This window comes from Ambystoma mexicanum, chromosome 8, assembly GCF_040938575.1.
Source record: "Ambystoma mexicanum isolate Mex_15411 chromosome 8, UKY_AmexF1_1, whole genome shotgun sequence".
NCBI classification, from domain to species: domain Eukaryota; kingdom Metazoa; phylum Chordata; class Amphibia; order Caudata; family Ambystomatidae; genus Ambystoma; species Ambystoma mexicanum.
The window spans coordinates 1,241,953,362-1,241,973,789 of NC_090929.1; the positions used below are offsets into that span (position 1 = coordinate 1,241,953,362).

The following is a 20,428-nucleotide window of genomic DNA, read 5'->3' on the forward strand; positions in this document are numbered from 1 at the left end:
CTTGCGATGAGGGACAGCACGCGCACAACATTTTCTCTCTTGCCCCACACCTCGTGCTTTTCCCATCTTCTGACGCAGTATTTCTCCTCACCCGACGTCTGTGCTCCTCATGTTTCTGCTTTGCATACCCCTTGTCACTAGCCTGGAATCACACCTGAGCTTCTGACTATCTTTTTCTAATTTTGGCTATTTGGTGGCACCACTTAGAAGCTGCGATGGTTGCATTGGGGTACAGATAGGAGGGAGATGACATGTGAGGAGGGTAACATTCCCAGATCCCTGCAGTCATGTGTCACACACCACTACCATGGCTGGAATATCACGTGCTGCATATTATATATAACCCTCCTTCTTTTCCTCAACGACATGTACAGAACTCCATTGCTTCTTATATAGATTCGTGCTATAAAAAATCCAAATCCAAATCAAAACAAAAATGCATATGTTTTTGCTTGTGCTCATATGCCTGTGTGTGTATGCGTGCCTGTGTATGTCTCCCATTACCAAACACATTCAGCAGTCAAAGTAAATACACTGTCCTGCCTACTCCAACAGATACCAAATACCTAGAAAAAGATGTGCCAGATCTAAATTTTACAAGAGTAACACGTACGTTTTGTAAGGTTCAAAACATAATTCCATTTACCGTTTCCATTAAATTGTTTTTTGACTCAGTCAATCATAACTCATTTTGAAAATATAAGGAACAAGAGCAGAAGGTATAACATGCAATTTATAATAGCTTTCATAGAATAGCTAAGAAAGTTATGAAATACGACACTGGTAAAATTGGCAGATGCTCTATCAACTCGCAATGCTGCAAAAACACATAAACTGTAGTCATACAGTGCATGAACCTCCAGTTAGCAGGCACTGTCAGAGCCATTATGCCCAGCTTTGTAAATGTAATGGATAAGACTTTCTGTAAACCCCCGACATGAACCAAATGCATTACCCTGTACATGTTCAATCTCAGCTATATTGGCTTTGCTGGTCTTATTGATTAGAATTCCTTTTGCTTCCACTTCCAAAGGCCTGAAAGTTTGCCAAACTCCCATTTGGCTTAGTAATGCTCAAATTGGTTCAGTTGCATATCCTTTAAGCCCCATGTTTTATTTTCACCCAGCATGGTCTGCAAAGGGCCAAGTGGAGAGAGTTAAGTGGAAATACAGTAGAATGAGAAATACAAATGGTCACACTAAGTTTGGTCATTTGTCAGAAATGGTGCAATACATACCAGTTTCCAGTGCAGCACACTGACAAATATCACAAGCTGCTTAAAAAGAAAGCAATGCATGCCACATCTCCCCCTTACATCAGCCCCATGACAGCTTATGGAAATGATGAAACTATCATCCAAAAACAATAACCATTGTGTAAACGTGATCCCTGATAACATAATGCAAACATTCAATCACTATAATGCATTGTTACATATTGTAGCTCAAAGTTGTCACTAACAAGGGAAACACCCCTTGAATTAAATAATTTTCAGGCAGCGTACACACAGATTATGAAATAGCATTGTCACACGTGTACTACTCTTCCAAGATGGTGCCATGAAAATACTCCTCCAGCGAAGATGCAGCGGCCAATGAAAGGGACGCTACACATCACAGAGCAGCTCATTAACAGCACAACCCCTCTACATACTCTCCCAGGAACTATGGTATAGAGCATTTTCGCTAACCAGACCTAAGAAAATCATCAATTGGATGTTGCAAAGACCTGTGCTCTTGCCTTTGTGATGGATATTCGCCAAAGGGAGAATCATTCTTTCAAAATGTCAAAGCTGTCACATTGGTATGTTTTAGGCTTTTATTTCATATTGTTCTTGTGTAGTTATGTTATGTTATGTTAAGGTGTACAGGTGCTCACGTTGCTCTGCAAGGAAAAGTGGGTAGGGGTGATTAGTGAGGGCGAGAGGGAGAAGATAGATGTTGTGCTCATCCATTGATGAATGCAGAACCAGGAGCAACTGGCGTTTGTACATGTGAGCTTTCTGAATGTGCTTTGTTTTGTGAACTAGGCTTGATGTGTCCCCAAGGTCAGCATCTAGTGTTTGACTTGTTTGTTGTCTGAGTTAGTTGGGTTTGTAGTTTGATAAGAGAGGTGTATGGTTTGCATGTTTTGGTAGGTTCATTCACTATCCTCTGGGTGTCTGTTCTTGTTGAGGAGAGTGTGTTGTGTGGGAGAGAAGAAGTAGTTTGTTTTGGGTGATATCTGGTTATTTGTAGTTATCCCTTGTTTTCCTAGTTTCCCGTTTACGTTTGTAGAAGCACGGATTGTGTGGGTTGGGGCGGTCCATTCATGGAGTGGGGTTGATCAGTGTTTATCTCAGCAAGTTCACTGTTTAGACTTTTCCAGAAAGTGAGGTGGTCTTCCGTCATTCTTACTTCCTTCAGGATTGAGTTATTCATGTAGGCTATCAGATAGGAAAAGGCAGTTCCTGCAAATTTTCTTTTCTTATATCTTGTTTCTATTTGGAGGTCGGTGCTGAATCTTAAGTCTCTCCTTTGTTTCATAGTATCATATGATGGTCGCTCCATATGATTTTTACTGCAGGGTCGGCGGTCAAAAGTCTATCCCTGCAGAAAATTGCGTCTAGTGTGTGTCCATCCCTGTGAGTGGGCCCGTTCTTTATTTGTTTGAGATGAAGAGTTTCTGGTAGGGCGCTGAGGGAGTTTGTTGTCATTTAATTTTCTCTTTCGAACCAAATGCTGAAATATGCCAGGACAATTATGTAATCATGATTTATGGAAAGGTTAGCTATGGCATCAGTGAGTTTTGCAGTGAAATAGGGTTATTTGTGGGAGACATTTTGGAAGATAAGAATGAAGAGTAAGTTCAATTGGTCATTAAGATTGAGGTTGACGAGGAGGTATTCACAGTCTTCTATGTCTGTTGAGGATAGAGGTGAGGAGCTGATGTGATGTTTGTGCACTAGAGTGATTCCTCCCCCTCTTCCAGTTTCTCTGTTAGATTTTAATAATTTTTAATAGTCGGGTATGGCTTCATCAGCGATTACTTTGTAGTTGTCTGATAACCATGTGTCTGTGAAGAATAGAGCGCCCTTTGCCATAGATTGCACATTGAGAAGGCTGCAGTGTAGTGTGTGCAGTTTGGCTTGTTCTTTGTTAGGAATTATTTCTGGTGTTTTGGTGAGCAGGCGTTCGTCTGTCCTTCTACTCTGTTGGGTTGGCCTGTTTATTGCCAGGGGTGCAGTTGTCTCATCTGTCCCATCGTTGAGGAGTTCCATTAGGTTGCGCAATGAGTTTGTCTCTTCTGATTCATTCTAATTAGATGTTTGATTGTCTTGGTGATCTTTTTCCAATCTCTGATTATGTAAGGGGTGTGGGTGGTGAAGGATTCCAATCTAGCTCTCGCTCTTCTAGATGTTTTTCTGATATGGTTTTCTCTGTTTCTGGGTTCTATGTGCCGTGGTTTGATAGTATACTGGGATCTCCTCTACTGTTCCCTGGGCCCTTAGTTGTGGGCTGTTTGATTTCTGGTGTGGCTACCTTGTATGTAGAGAGGTAACAGGAGATGTATGATGTCTTAGTTCTAGTATTAGTCCGGATCTTAAGTTTGTTTACTGGGTGTTGGTGGTAATTTCTGAGGTGTTATGAATTCCGCTAGGTTGTTGTTCTTGTTTGGTGGTGTGGTGTTTTCTTTTGTTTTTTTTGGTGTTTTCCTCTATCCTCGTTCATTTATCCTTCTTGTATTTTGTATTTTGTTTGTATTGTATTTTGTATTTATTGAGCGCTATACACCAAAGCACTGAAAAAATATCACATTGCAGTACAATTATGCTGAGCACAACACCTTTAAACCAAAAGACTAGAGAAGATGGGCTTTAAGAGTAGACCGAAAGAGAGGATAGAGGACATAGAAAGTAGAGAAAGAGGAAGAGTATTCCAATGTAAAGAAGGACGTAAGGAAAAGGAACGGAATCGAGACTGGGCACATGGGGGATGAGAAACAGTTAAAAGAAAGAGGGACTGAGAACAAAGAGAAAGAGAAGGACCATAAAAGGATACTAGCGATGAAAGGTAAGGAGGAACAAGATTATAGAGACATTTAAAGACCATACAGAGAAAAGTAAATGTAGGACGAGAGTGAAAGGAAAGCCATCCAGGAGATGATAAGGATAGGGAAAAAGAATTGCAATCCAAAAGAGAACATAGAAGACGAACAGAAGAATTACAGATAGACTTCAAAGGAGCTAATCGTGAGTCAGAAAGACAAAAAAATAATACAAGAACAATAGAACAGGCGAGAAAAGAGAAGAAAAGAAAATAAGAGTTTAGCTACCTTGAAAGTGAGAAATTGCCTTGTCTTACGGATGTTGAAAAGGTTGGCCCAACATGAGCATGAAAGTAAAGAGATATGATGACTAAAGGAAAGCTCAGAGTCAAGGTAAAGGCCCGAATTACGGGCAGAAAAAGAAACAGGAAGCAAAGAAGGTATAAAAGAAATAGAAATAGGCGGAGAAGGAGACAGATTAGAATTAACAGGAAAAAAGAGAACATCCATTTTAGGATTTAAAACAACGTAGTGGTCAGCCATCCAAGATTTAATAGCCAAGAGACAGGACGACAAAGTGTCATGAAAAGCAGGAGTAAAAGAAGAGAAATAAAGAAAAAGTTGAGTGTCGTCAGCATAAATATAGTGAGACAGTCCAAATGAGGAAATAACACAAGCAAGAGGGGAAGTATAAAGAATGAAAAGAAAGGGTCCTAATTCAGAACCTTGGGGAACCCATAAAGAAGGGAGACAATGGTAGAAGACTTGCCAGCCTAAGACACCGAGTAGGTGCGGTTTCATAAATAAGAATGAACCAAGGAGATCCAAGCCGGAAAACCCAGAAGATGAAAGAGCAGAATGAAGCAAAGCGTGATCCACAGTATAGAAAGCAGCAGATACATCAAGTAAAATTAAGAGAATGTTTAGAATAACGAGCTGAAAGTAACGAGTAACAAACTGAAAGAAGAGCAGTTTCCGTAGAGTGTAATGTAAGAAAACCAGATTGGAAACGAGGGAGAGTTATCAGAAATAAAAGAAGAGACTTGAGAATAGACCAGATGTTCCAGAAGCTTAGAGAGATAAGGAAGAAGAGGTATAGGCCTACATTTAGATGGAGGAGAGGGATCGAGACAAGGCTTTTTCAAGATAGGAAGAATGGTAGCATGCTTAAATGAAGAAGGAAAAGTCAAGGAAAGAAGAGACATATTAAAGCGATAAGTAAGATAGGACACCAAAGAAGGATAGACCTTGGGTATAAGTAACAAAGGGATTGGATCAGAAGTAGGGTGTGATCGGGCAAACAAAGGCGTGGTATCAGAAGTAGAAATTGGGAGCAAAGATGACAGGATGGAAGAATGCGGAAGATAAGAAGAGTTAGAAGAAGAGGAAGAAGGAACAATAGCAACACAGAGAGCAGTAACCTTCGAGGAAAAATGAGAGATGAAATTGGTAGTAGAGAGAGAAGAATTAAAAGTGAGGTCAAGAGGAGGGGAAAGTAAGTGAGACAGGGCCTAAAAAAGACAGCAAGGAAGAGAGGTCTAAGATTATAGAAGATCAGAATAGAAGGAACGAGAGAAGAGCTTCATCTTGAAGAGAGTGAAACGAGGAAAGAGAAGAAGAATCAGAATCTGAATGTGATTGGCACCAGCTGTGCTCCAGACGGCAGAGAGTTTACAGCATTGAACGAGGCTGTGGTGTGAGCCATGGTTGTGATGTGTTTCGAGTAGGTAAGAAAGAGGTGTCAGGTTACAGAGCATCAAGAGAAGAGGAAAGAGAAGAAGAAAGTAAAGAAGAAGCATTGTCTGCAGAAAGAGCTGCAAACAGTGGATGCGAAGGAAAACTAGAAATACAAGAAGAGACAAATAGAGAAGTATTGAAGGAACAGAGGTGGCGCTGAAAATACATGGGGTGCCAAGAGGGTGCAGACAAAACAGCAGGGGGCGAGGAGGTGGAATAGTAGAGAAGGGTAGAAGGACATTTTCAGAGTAATAGAGAGGCACGACAGACACAGATGAGGTGAAAGTGGAGAGGAAAAAATAAGATCAAGATAGGAACCAGAGGTGTGAGAAGAAGGGGTAGAAATGGGAAAAAGATGATAAGAGTCAAGAATAGAAAGCAGAGGATTTGCTACATGAACAGAAGAAAGATGGAGATTAAAATATCCCATAAGAATAAGTGATGTAGAAGAAGGTAAAACAGCAGACAGGAGAGCATCAAGATTGTCACAGAAGGAACTGATTGGGCCAGGAGGCGGTACATCAGCAGGAATGCTAAACAATAGGCTTTCACGGATGTCGTATAAGAATACACAAAGGAAGAAAAACTCAGAAGAGAATAAGAAATGTGGGCAGAGGTCAAAGTAAAATGGCAAGGAATGCCAGTCCCACCCCCATGACCAGTGGGGCCGGTGTGTGCAGAAAAGAGGTAGCAGAAATAGAGAGAGACGCAGGAATAGTCGTATTAGATGGAGAGATCTAAGTCTCAGTAATACATGGAAAATGAAGATTAAGATATAGATAGGTGTCAAGGACAGAATGAGATTTGTTACAAAGGGAGCACGGATTCCAGAGAGCAAGGTTAAATGAAGGTGGGAGAGGAGAGCAAGAGGGATAAGAAAGATTACGAGTAGAAACATTGAGGGTTGGTTGATGAAAGGAGTAAAAAGATCGACTAGGCAAAGTCATACCAAGAGAAAAGGTTGCAAGAGAACTGTGTGATTGGACGAGCAGTAAAGTGACAAGTGCTGAGATGTTAAGAAAAAGAAACCCAGTGAGTGACAAAACGGGGAGTGCTAAGAGTAGGGAAATCGGGAAAGATACAGACTGCTGGGCTGGGCTATGACGGCGAGAAAATAGTAAAGCGAACATTGTAATAAAGAGGTAATAGGCATAAGTATAAGCAGCGTTCAGATTTAGCTCAGACTTCGCACAGGGAGTTTCCCCAGACACGATGTTACGAGTCTGTGGCCGGTGTGCGGGCCGAGGAGTGGGCTTAGTCCACGTTCATGAGGCAGGGAATGATGGCGATGAAACGCTGAGAGTTCAGGATCAGGCAATGGACTGCTCCCCACAAGGAGCAGCAGAGGGAACCTTCACACCTGTGCGCGCAGGGTTACACAGTACAGCTGACGGCAGAGAGTTTCAGGTTCACAGGCCACAGAGGGAACACCATGCATGGACACCGGCAGACAGCAGAATCCAGACATTGCCCATGCTTCGCCCCGAACGTGATGTCATGAGTCTGGCGGCCAATGGGCTGGCTGAGGAGTGGGAGTGCTCACATGCTTTTTGGTTACAGGGTCAAAAGCCCTACTGTGGTGAGTTGTTTCGTGGTCCCTGGGGTTTTCTGAGGTGAGGTTCGAAGGCAGTTGAGGGTAAACCAGTACAGATCAAAAGTGGACAAAATACGTGAGCGGGTGATATTAAGTTAATACGGCTCCATATAGGCTAAATTCAAGTAGTAGAAATCAGATCATCACTGCCCAATAAATGCTTGAGTTTCGAAGCAGCTGAGCTTAGACCAACACAATTTTAAAGTGGCTGAGTTCAGGACAGCAGGAATCCAGTAAGTGCCGTTTTAGAGTTTCGAAATTCAGGGCAGCATCAAGGCAGTTCTTAAGTGGCCATCTTCAAAAGCAGCGCAAACCAAATCGTCCTGGAATTAATGTGGCCGAAATTCAAAAGCAGTATGGGTGCTCCAGCACAGCTCTGGTGTAGCTAAATTCACACGTGGCAGGGTGTAAACCAGTATCCTTTCAGTTTTGGTCAAATTCAAACGCAGCAGAGATTGAACCAGTGCATTTTTTGGTGTGGCTAAATTCGAAGGCAGCAAGAACCAAATCGGTACAATTCTAGTGTGGCTAAATTCAAGACAGCATGATCCAAATAAGTACAGTTCTAGTGGTCCTCCGTCCGGGTGTAAAACAGACCTATGGAGAATGTCCTAGTTGGGGCAGAACCCAGAAGTCCGGCACTGAAGGCAGACATTGGGACCAGTCTTAGGTATGTGACCAGTATGAAGCAGTGATGTCAGTAGGGGAGAGTGCCCATGACAGTAAGAAATGAGTTGGGTGGGGTTGGCAGACCAGAAGGTAGATACGTCCAAAAAACATGTTTTTCTCAATGTAAGAGCTTAGACATATCATAAAATAACAGTCAAAACATAAGTTTGCTCATACGTCAACCAAGACAAAATATGAATGCAGTAGGTAATGGAACTCTTCTTTCCCTAAACTATCAGATTACAACTAATAATAGAGCCTAAAACCAGGCACTCAACAATTAGAATGATTAGGGAGCTCCAAAATCATGCCAGTGGCATTTAACATGCCCATTGTTTCAGGATAACCTCTGACCTAATTAACCAATATTCACTTGCAGTGTGACACTGAAACACCTGCACAAGTGTTACAAAAGGTTATGGCGGTTCCATGTCATTGCGCTGGTCCTTAAGCAATCAGTACTGGTGCAAAGGCATTTAACTATATTTGTTGATGTCCAAGAATTGCTCCCCTCAGGAATGTACATTTCCCCTCAGAAATGTACATTTCTGCCAACGTCAATGATCAGAAATGATCAGAAATAATGATGCATTGGCACCAATGGAAAGGCAAGGTGGGGGGAGGTGGAGAATGGGAGCTTATAGGGGCGGAACAGGAATAGTGGTGTACAGAGGTATCACAGATCACTTTACTGCACAGGGCAACAGGGAATCAGATGTCAAATGGTTAAGCAAACCGAGAGATCTGGGACAGGGATGCTGACATGGGAAAGTAATGTCTGGGTCACTTATAAACATCACGTGGAATGTGAGAGGTTAAAATTGGCTGTCCAAATGCTGTATATGCAAAGACACTAGGTGGGAATTGCATTCTTACAAGAAACACACACACCAGACGTAGAATCCAAATTTGGGAAAGAATGGGGATACCATACCTACTTCTCCTCATGCTCATCATACGCCGGGGGGTGTATATTAATCCATAAGTCTGTTGGGTTCCGAATGATTTCTACCAGCAAAGATCGAGAGGGGTGGGGCCTGATAGTACAGATTATCATACAAAACAAACTATACACGTAGGTCAATTACTATGGGCCAAATTAGGACACCATAGAGGTGCTTGAATGGATTGACATGCAATTGGGTAGGCTTACACCTAGGGAACTAATCTGGGCGGGTGACTTCAACATGGTCATGCACCAGACCCGGAATCGTACTGGGGGTCCACCGGCAGGAATCCAAGGGGACAGGCAAATTATAGGGCATGTGCCTGACATGGGAGGTCAGCAATGTGTGGAGAGTTAGACATCAAGAAACAATGGAAAAAACACATACTGCTCATCAGTCCATAGCTCAGCATCTCGGATGGACTTCTTTTTGGTCTCTCACTTATTGGTGGGCAAAGTGACAGAGGTGAATATCTTCGGGCGCACACTATCTGACCATGCACCGGTATTACTAGCGGTCGAGCAAACGGGCCGCAAGAAGGAGAGGGATATTTAAGAGCAAGGGGCTGACGGATGCACTGTTCTGTAAAGGTCTGGCAGGAGTAATAGACACATTCTTCGAGATTAATGAGGGATCGGTGGGAAAGCTTTAAATGTGTAATAAGAGGGGTATGTATATCGAGGGAATCTACGGTATTGAAACAGATAAGGAAGGAATTAGCTGACACCGAAGTCCACATTAAGGGACTGCAATCCAAGGGCTCCCACACCCACACTATCAGAACAAACAGAGATTTTAAAAAAATGTACAGCTATCCAACGGCCTGGCACTCTGGGAAGCCAAATTCCTCACAAGGAAAGTGGGTGAGGCAGTATTGAGGTCAGAAACCGGGCAGGATACTCACAAGGGCCGCCAAAACAAACAACCTTAAGAACCGGCTGCTCGCCATTAAAGATACGCAAGGGGAGGACAGATTTGCTGACATAGAAATAGTCCAAGAGTTTTGTCGGTTCTACAGTCAGTTATACTCCTCCCAGATTCAGGTCTCCCAACAAGAAGTCAACAATTACCTAGATCAGGTGGCCCTATACTGGTCCACTCAGGAAGAAAGGGAGTGGTTGTGTCATCAGGTGTCCCTGGAGGAGGTACATGGAGCTATTAGGTCTCTCCCCTTTGGAAAGTCCCCCGGGCCTGACCGATTCACAGCAGAGTTTTACAAGCAATACACTGAGAAAATCGAGATGTTCCATCAAAGCATACAAAACGGCCCGATTGCCGGAGTTTCTGAGGGAAGCGTGGTAGTGGTACTACTTAAACCAGATAAGGCCTCAAATGAATGCTCTTCCCACAGGCCCATGTCCCCCATCAACCTGGACAATACAACCCTTGCCAAAATATTGGCTTCTCGGTTAGCACCCCTGATGCAAAAGAATGGTAAAGGCAGACCAAGCTGGATTCATTCCAGGGAGGATGTTTGGGTTGATAACTGTGGTACAAGTAATAGCAGCCTCGCTAGATGCTACTAAAGGGTTTGATTCAGTGGAGTGGGCCTTCCTGTTTGCAATAATGCACAGGATGGGGATGGGGGAATACTTCATCTCCATGGTGTCACTGCTGTATTCACTACCGATGGCTAAAATAAGGGTGAATGGACAGTTCACGCCAAACATAAAACTGGAGAGGGGTACATGGCAGGGCTGCCCTCTGTTGCCCCTGCTTTTCGCGTTGGCGATAGAGCTCCTGGTGGAGAGAATGAGGGAGAGGTACCTTCACAGAGGAGTTCAGTTATATAAACACAGAGTGGTTATCTCCCTATGTGCTGACAACCTAGACCCAGTGATGCAGGATGTCTACCAATTTGGGGATTTCTCTGGGCTTACAGTGAATGCTACCAAATCCGCACTATTCCCGCTAACGGGGAGCACAGACCAGTACAAAGATGGGTGGGGATTTCAATGGCATATGGACCACACCCGATATTTAGGGGTCAATATTGGCCAGGACACAGCTAGCCTGTATAAATATAATTACCACAAGGTGCTTTCCGTGATTTAAAATCGGCAACACTGAGATTTGTTTGGACAGGGAAGCAGGACAGAATATCCTGGGATAAACTGACGGCACTGATACAGGGGGAGGTCTAGCATTATCCGAGTTTGAAACATATTACAGCGTGGCCCAAGCAAGCTTCCTCCTCTACTGGTATGGAGAGCGGGAAGACAGATCACATGTAGAAATGGAAAGAGCGATAGCAGCACCATTTCTGTTGCGGGCGGTTATCCTCACAGCACCTGATCTGTCATCCCACACAGATAACATGGTCGAATTGACCTGCAGGACATGGTCACATATCGAGCATAAATCCAGGGGAGACGTCTTATACTCCCCGGAACTGCCAGTCACATACATACCTGGAATCCCCCTTACCAACGAACCTGGTTATGTCACTCTCATGAATGAAGTGACTACAGATAGCTTACTACAGGGAGATTTTCCTGAATGGGCAATTCATAACATTGGAAGCGTTAAAGACGAGGGGGGTACTCAACGCCTTAGATGTGTTTCTGTAATACAGGCTGAGAAATTCTATAAAGAAGTTGTTTCGACGTTCCCCAAGCAACTGGAGGTGGCAGCGATACTCGATAAAGTGATCCGGGGCAGCCATAACAATAGAGTGGTCTCGCCATGTAAGCCATGTGCGTCAACACTAGGGCAGGATTAACTTCCTCATCCAGAGGGAAATGGGAACTATCACTGGGAGGTGAGATTTCGGATTAGATATGGAGGTACTACTGTAAAGGGACGCAGAAAATCGCTCTCAATGCCCGATATAAGTGAATTTACTTTAAATACTTAAACCAGTTCTACTACACGCCTGATCAGCTTTGTAGATTTTTCCCAGAAGCCCCGGGGGATGTGTGAGATGCCAAAGCACTACAGCAGACTTCCTACATGCCGCATGGGAATGCCCTCCAATCTCTGCCTTCTGGAGCCAGGTTTTTGAAACACTAAGTGAGATAATGGGTGACAGATTGGAATGAAACCCGCTAATGGCACTGTTGGGCTACACAAAACCCATACCCAAAGGGATGACGAAACTACTGGGGCTACTCCTGCTGGTGGCTAAAAGACGGGTGGCAATGGTGTGGGGGGGAACATAATCCCTAAAGGCGGATCAATGGAGCCAATATTTTGTATCAAAATGATGTAGTGTCTGAATACAGTGTATTAACAAACAATCGAGCTGTCATAAGAGACATATGGGGTCCATATGTACATTACCTGTTGACACACTCCCAGAAAGCAAATGGGAGCATATCACAAACACCTAGGAATCAAGGAAAGTAAATGGACAAAAGGAAAGACACCACTGATACTAAGTGAGAGAACAACATCCAACAGGAAGAAAAAGACGTGAGACCTCTCAATGGTCGGACCTGGGATGCTAAAATCCTGTGCACAAAGTGACCCAGAAATACTGCCTCCGCACTGTGTGGCTAGAATGTACTGTACTAAAATTTCCTGTGGGATTTTGGGGTGTCCTTAATGTTGGCACTGGGTGCCGGTTGAGTTATAAACGTCAATTAAAAAAAGTTAAAAATAAATAATAATAACCTCAGCAAGAGAGTGGAGTTCTGGGAGATCCCACCGCCTACAGGGTAACATTCTGATTCGCATGTGCCCAGGGATTCATAGCAAGAACACAAAAACAAATACAGCCAGCTCCGGGCAGGGCCTCTGGAAGCAAATCCTTAAAGACGAGTAAGGAGGATGCTGTGATTAACAGTGTCAAATTCCTAAAATAGGTCCAACAGGACAAGGACACAATACAGCCATCATCTACCGCCCCCCTGGTGTCATCTAACATTGATGTAACCACTCTTCCAGCGCCCATACCATGCCTGAAAAGCATATATGATATGGTTAATTTACACATAATCCTGAAGCTGTCCAATAGCTTTCTATTATTTTTAACTGAAAATGGAGGCGAGGAGTACGTTGAAAAGTTATTTTGTCTAACGGGAATTCAGAGCACGCTGTGTTATCGGGTAAGACCATGGCATGCTTAAAATCACATGAAACATTGCCTGTCAGAAGAAAGCTGTTTATTATATGGTGGACCCTATCCAATTGCAGTTCAACAGTAGACATGTCTTCAGCTTTTATATGCGGAGACATGTTATTTCCCTAACTGCACTACTTATTCTGTTTCTTGCGCTGTTGGGTTTTCTCTTTCCCTTCCGTACTGATATTGGGTTCCACAAGGTTTGGGCATTGAGCCCTTACATTTCCCTTTGTACACAATTCCGCTCGCCACTATTATGCTCGGATTTTTTTTCCTTTGGCATTCTTATGCTGATGGTTCTTCAGTCTTGATCTGCTCCACTTCCCTCTTCTCTCTCTGACTGCGTCACACCTGGTTTCTCTTTTTTCCTGCTTTTACTCCCTGTGACTGCTTTCCTCTTACTTCTATTTTTGCACTTCCTGATTCTCTCGCTTTTTCATCCCCCGCCTGCAATCTCGGTGTTATCTTTGATTACTCACCCTCTTTCTCCAATCACATTTCCTCTCTTGCTGATTGCTCATTCCTGTTGCTTCCAACTCTATAACATGCATAACATCTGTTATTTCCTCTACTTATGTTTTTTATCTTCTCCACTTCTGTTCCTCTCTTCTTGTAGGTCTCCCTGCCTATGCTCATGCCCTCTTCATCTTTAACGCTGCTGTTGATTTTGTCTGTGGTCTTTCTCCATGTTTCCAGATTTCTCCAACTCTGGACTCTGCTCCTTTTCTTTTCTTCTTTCCCCACCTATATACAGTTTCTCTATCTTTAATTTATTTTCAAATGTGCCCACACCTGTGCTCCTCCCTGTCAGCCTTATAAGATGTTTTCTGTGACCCTTATCCTTGCTTTTGCAGCGCTTGAACTCTGGAGTGGTCTTCCTCTGCATGTCCATTCTGCTCCCACTTTGCTGTCCTTTTGCTCTACTCATAAAGTTTCCTTGTTAACCCCTGAGTTCAGTTGGAGCTTCATAGTGGATCCATTATGTGTTCACTTCATTGTGTAACTATTATTAAACATATCTATGTACATTGCTTTGGTGTAGGGGCTGTATACACTCAAATAAATAAATATAATGTCCCATGGTTCATATAACTTCTACATAACCACGTTTATATATATATTACAGTTTTCTAAAAGTCTTTAGTCAGAAAGTCAGAGATGCCCCAGGTCTTTGTGTGGAAGTCCTGTAATTAGTAATATTGTTTTAGGATTATGTTTCGACAGTTTGACGCCCATTCACTTCATCAGGAAACAGATACAGCTTTTGCCGGATGTGAGGTTGGATTAGTCATCTGAAGTAGACATCGCTCCCATCATGTTCATCTTCTTCATCAAACTAGAGTCCCCATAGAGCCCCCGTAGCCCATTTCTTGTCAGGCATTCCATGACGACTTCACCACCATTTACCCATCTCAGGGACTACACACATCGCATACTCTGCCCTCCCCTTTATCTGCTTGTTTTCCTAGTGGGTCACCTAATCCAAACTCAATGGCCCTCATTACGACCCTTGCGGAAATCGCGGTGCAAAATGCACCATGGAGCACGGCGGAAAGCTGCCGATAGCGCCATGGGGGTTGGCGGATTTTCCGCCCCATTCCGACCTTGGCGGGGCGGTAAATCCCCATTCCCCATTTTACCCTTCCCCATTCCCATTTTTGCCCCATAGGGTATAATGGGAGTGGGGAAGGCGTTAATTACGCCACCTCAAAATACGGTGGCGTAATTAACGACAAGGTCCCGTAGCGCCATGGATTTCTCCGCCCGGAAAAACCAGGCGGAAAACGCTCCATGGCGCTACGGAAACTCGTAGTAGGGCGGACGGGTCCGCCGCGAATAACGCTGGCGTAAACCCACTCCGCCAGGGTCGTAATGAGGCCCAATATAATATGTTTGCCATGGCTTCACGCTTTTGGCTCCATGGATTCTAAATGAGCGGGTAAAGGAGAGACAGAATGAGGGGGCTGAATGGAGACAGGGAGGGCCTCCCTGTTGCCTCTCTACATTAAAAAAAAAATAGAAGATGGCGCTACCCGGGGAAGGGCCTCAGGTGGCTGGAAACGGCAGGTACCCTGTGTGTTCTCGCCCGCTGTTCCAGCCACCTGATTGACTGAGCGCCCGTCCCCGGGTGCGACTCATGTTTTGGTCATGGGTAGTGGCCATGGAACAGAAAGAGCACAGACAATCACTCTGAAGCCCAGAAGCGAGGCTGTCCTCCAATGTGGCTTCACTTGTGTGACGCTGTGAGCGAACGCTGATGATGCAGAGATGTGGTTGGGCAGTGGAGGAAGCTCACACGCGGATGGCTGTGTGGAGTGACATGGTGATACAATTATGGAATAGCAGGGTTGTTGCCACGTACTTTGCCACTCATCAGAACGTGATGGTGATGGGCAATATGTGATGAAAATGTACATGCCAAAGCCCTGAGAGAGGTGAACGCGACGCAGGCAGGCCCAATGCTGCAGAGTCGTCCCAGGCAAGGATGATCAAGACAAGAGGAACCATTGTAGGAGGAAAGTGTGGTCCAGCTTTCTCAGTGTCAGTGACAAGTGCCTCGGAGTAGCTGGAGGGGCTGCAGGGGGAGGAGGGGCTGATTCAAGCATCCCTGCTGCAGCTGGAGCAGGTAGCAGTTGCTCTGCTTGTCGCTGACACCGGGAAATACTAAGTGCTGGTGCATGGTATGCTGCACACCAAAGGTTCTTGCAGGGGCAGAGGAAGCTGCATGGCCATGTGAGGGCCATAGTCAGGATGCGAGCAGAACGTGTCTCCCTGTCCTCCGGCAACTGTGTGATGACACTCACCCTCACAAAGGAAACTGAATGAAAACAGCATCACAAAACTGAAAAACCATAAATAGACAATAACAGTATTAGGACTATCCTACAATTCGAAGAAGGAAAGTGTGTCTTATCTGGGGAAAAGTAGTGTAATCAAAAGTAGGGCCCCAGCATTGGACAGTTGTCATCTGCTTCTATTTTCAGTACTTCCACCATCTTCCTTTCTCCATCTTCTGTAATTACATTCTTACTCGCACTGGGTGGATTAAAGGTGTTGGCTAAATAGAGAATGTTTGAAAATGCAGCAGCTATGCTGCATAGTTAGATGTTGTGTGATAGGAGTGACAGTAGGTGTGGAAGACTGGTGGCAGCTACTTTCCCAATATAACCTCTATGTAAATGCAAGCACTAAAGTCTTCAAGATGCTTTGACCACAGAACTGCTCATTGGCAGTAGAGTCCCTCTAAATGTACATGCAAGAGTTCTGGCAGAGAGCCAAAACTGTTTCTAGCCAGTCCTAAAGAAAAGGAGGGTTCATCTTCATAGAAGTAACGCTGTTTACATTTTTAGGAACGACTTGTACTTCTTCTTAATTTTCGGCCTAAATATGTTATGCGCAATCTATTACTACGAAAAAAAAATATTTTCTGGTAATAATAATGCAACATAATCTCATTTTAAATGTATTCATAGTTTAGCAGGATCCTGTGCTTCAGGTTCAGAATATATCGGGGCAGTGGCTCTGGATAACCACGGAGAATTGTGCCCCACTGGAAGTCCATTCAGAACCCTGATCCGGCAAATCAAAAATGACGCAGCAAACTCAACTGAAACATAATAAACTTGAGAGAAAGACCATTGTCGTGGCAGGCCCTGACCTCTGAAATATCATTGACATAAATACAAGGTCAAATTCCAGCTTCACAGCCATAACACTCTTATTGTTCATATGGACCTTCCAAACTACCATCAACTAGCAGGTTGTGGGGTTTGAAGTGTTGCTCATGGAAGAAGACCCAGGAACAATAAAACAACGAAATAAAACAAAGATATGCATAAAAACAACACAGGATCACTCCCCATCCTACCCCGAGGAACCAGGCTTGTAATGTAAGCTTGTAATTGTTTATTAAATATCTGTCCGATAAATTCTGTAAACACCAATAGTCTCCTACCACCAGATTGACGCACTCTCACAGCCTTGTGGTACCAAGGATCAATCTAAAAACAGCTGGAGGAGCAAGCTTCCCAGTCCAAGCAGCCAAGTGATGGAATTCCATTCCCATCTCTCACAGACAAAAAACATCCTTCCTGACTTTCAAAGCCAGAATAAAAAACTGGTTGAGTAACAAGCCCCTCCATTAAGAGGGTACCCATCTTTACCCGGCTACCATATCGCACTGCCTCTCCATCCCTGATCCACTGTTGTTTATTTGCCTTATGCTTATGCTTCGGTACAAGTGCCGCCTGTTGCCTGACCTATCTGTAGCCTGGGTCCCTCATTCTGTTTCTTTATTTGCCTGTCACTGTTCTGTTTGTTTGTTTGTTATTTATTAAGCGCACCAGACCCTAAGGTATCAGGGTGCAGATAGAAAGAAGTCATACAGCTTGGTACATAGGTTACATCAGTTTACAAAAGTATCACAAAAACATCTAATCTAGCAAATATCCAATATATGTGCATACAGTAGGCAATGGTAAATACATACAGACATTCTATACATGGCAATATATATAGACCTATCTGTAACTTGGGTGCCTCATTCTGTTTCTATATTTGCCTGTCACTGTATATTGCCTCACCATGTTTTTAACATCACGTTCTCAAGCGCCCAGGTACCACAGGGTTCGGTGCGCGATATAAAAATATAATAATAAACAAAATACAAATAACACGCTTAATACCCAGAGGTTTCTAATCGCGGACCCAGGGATCGAACCTGTGTTTATCCATGTCGTCTTGCTTCCAAGGCGAACATGTTGCCCTGAGCTATCCACCCGAGAAACCCCTTTTGAAAGCACCTCTAGCAACAGGTGTCCAACTAACTGCAATGACTGTTGGATTTATTATGACATCTATTCTTTTTCCACATACCCGTGGGCCTCAAGACAACCTGTTTGTAGTATATAAAAAGGCTTACATGTTCATATATGTCCTTTTAGGCAAATGCGAAATGTTAGAGTGCTAGGGTTGAGACTTTCTGTTGACCCATGTTTGCCATTCATTGCTCTACGTAATGTGTTAATGTATTTCTTCTCTTTCCATTGTCTTCCAGAGGACCCTCATTGGGTGGTGGACACTGATTATGACACGTACGCACTTCATTACTCGTGCCGCAGGTTGAACGATGATGGCACCTGCGCGGACAGCTACTCCTTCGTCTTCTCCCGGGACCCCAATGGCTTGACTCCAGAGGCACAGAGAATCGTGCGGAAGAGACAGAAAGAGCTGTGTCTGGACAGGGAATACAGGATGGTGGTCCATAATGGTGAGCCTTCAAGCTGTAACGCCTTTCATTGTGTGGCATGAACATCTCTATTCGAAGCAGGTGCCATGATTGTCAAGGTGCTTGAATTGTGTGCAGAGGAGTGTCCGCCATGGAGAGGTGTTGAAGTCCAGTTCTCGTGCCCGGGGCATAAGCTCGCCACGTTTTTAGGAGAACCAATTAAAACGTGAATAATTCCCATGTCCATTCACCACTTGCAAATTGTGTGGATACCCTGAAAACCTGGGCTGCATACAGACACGTGCTGCAGTATATATTCCTCCTTCTCTGCAAACCTGCTGACTGTGGGTTCAGCACCAGTGAACCCCAATTCAGTGATAAGACCAGCCCTACAGATAAAGGGTGCATCCGCCATATTCACGTCCTACAATTAGGCAAGTACTCCCCAAAAAAAACTAGGGAGCAAAAATACTTCAACAAAAAATATAAAAAGACATATAAAAGCATGCCCCCAAATCTCCCCCACACAGCCCCATAGGTATGTTAGTAGAGTCACAGGAAGAAACTCTGCTATGTGTACGAATAATGCGGTATACAGCAAAAGGAACGTGTATTAGAAAACTTTGTTTCTGTTTTAGAGTTAAAACACATATTCATTATCTTATCAAATGCTCCCATTGGGAAGGGGACTTCCTAAAAAGTTATTTACACCCAACCTTACAAAATAGTGTGTAAAATACTCCCACTTCAAAATTGTAGCTGGAGCACTGACTACGAGTCCGCCTAGACTTAACATCGCAGCTGGATTGGCTAAATGCTTGTATTGCTGTCTGAGGACATCTATGGGCTGTGACCTGCACACCGGTTTTTTTTTGTGGACTTGGCACTGTTCGATTTAATAAAAAAAACATGTTTCCTTTTCAGGAAATCAGTATGTAAACATGTGCTGGCCGCATTACAGTGTCTATGCTGTGTGCAAGAATGGGCTGTGGGGAGGAGGAACTGCCGCAAGGGACTGCTAAACTGCTGTTCACATTTACTGACCTGATTTTAGATCCCAGCAGAACGGGAGGGGGCGGGGGTTGAGGGCCCGCCAGGCCCCATGTGAGCCTTTTTCATTTAAGTAAACGGCTCCACTGTGTGCTCCGTTGAATCATATGCTCGCATGCAAGGCACTCAAGACCCGTTGAATAGATGAAATGCCTTGATGCTGGCCATTGCAAATGTAAGAACAGCAGGCAGCTCCACACCATCCATGCCTATTTATTTATTTATGGTTGCTTTATAAAGCGCCTGTTGTAATGGGCAGATTGCTTCAAGGCGCCCAAGCATGGGGAGGGGATGGAAGACAAGGACAAAAAGAAGGGAACACATACAAGGTCATTCACACTACTTGGTGCCTTTAGATCATTATATATGTGCAAGGTAAGAGGCAGGGGAGAAGAGCAGAAGTGCCAGAACAAGGTTACACGTGCAAAGCAAGTAAACCATGACAAGGATAACAGAGTGACAGTTCAGAAACTCGGCCTGGGACCGGCAGCATGTAGCAGGCAAGCAGTCAATAATCAGCCATGGAAAGGATAACAGAGTGACAGTTCAGAAACTCAGCATGGGACCGGCAGCACGTAGCAGGCAAGCAGTCAATAATCAGCCATGGCAAGCATAACAGAGTGACAGTTCAGAAACTCGGCCTGGGACCGGCAACATGTAGCAGGCAAGCAGTCAATAATTAGCCATGGAAAGAATAACAGAGTGACAGTTCAGAAACTCAGCATGGGACCGGCAGCACGTAGCAGGCAAGCAGTCAATAATCAGCCATGGCAAGCATAACAGATTGACAGTTCAGAAACTCAGCCTGGGACCAGCAGCATGTAGCAGGCAAGCAGTCAATAATCAGCCATGGAAAGGATAACAGAGTGACAGTTCAGAAATTCAGCATGAGACCGGCAGCACGTAGCAGGCAAGCAGTCAATAATCAGCCATGGAAAGGATAACAGAGTGACAGTTCAGAAACTCATCCTGGGACCGGCAGCATGTAGCAGGCAAGCAGTCAATAATCAGCCAATGAAAGAATAACAGAGTGACAGTTCAGAAACTCAGCATGAGACCGGCAGCACGTAGCAGGTAAGCAGTCAATAATCAGCCATGGAAAGGATAACAGA

The 20,428-nt window shown here is 44.1% G+C and overlaps 1 protein-coding gene across 2 annotated transcripts in view; it reads left to right on the forward strand.

Moving 5' to 3' along the window:
* The window catches only part of RBP4 (retinol binding protein 4), a 68,048-nt gene that overhangs the window by 35,120 nt on the left and 12,500 nt on the right, over positions 1 to 20,428 (forward strand). For both annotated transcript variants that reach the window (XM_069611353.1, XM_069611352.1), the window contains exon 5: positions 18,096 to 18,308. In XM_069611353.1, coding sequence (XP_069467454.1) covers positions 18,096 to 18,308 — 213 coding nt within the window. The remainder of the gene's footprint in view (positions 1 to 18,095; positions 18,309 to 20,428) is intronic.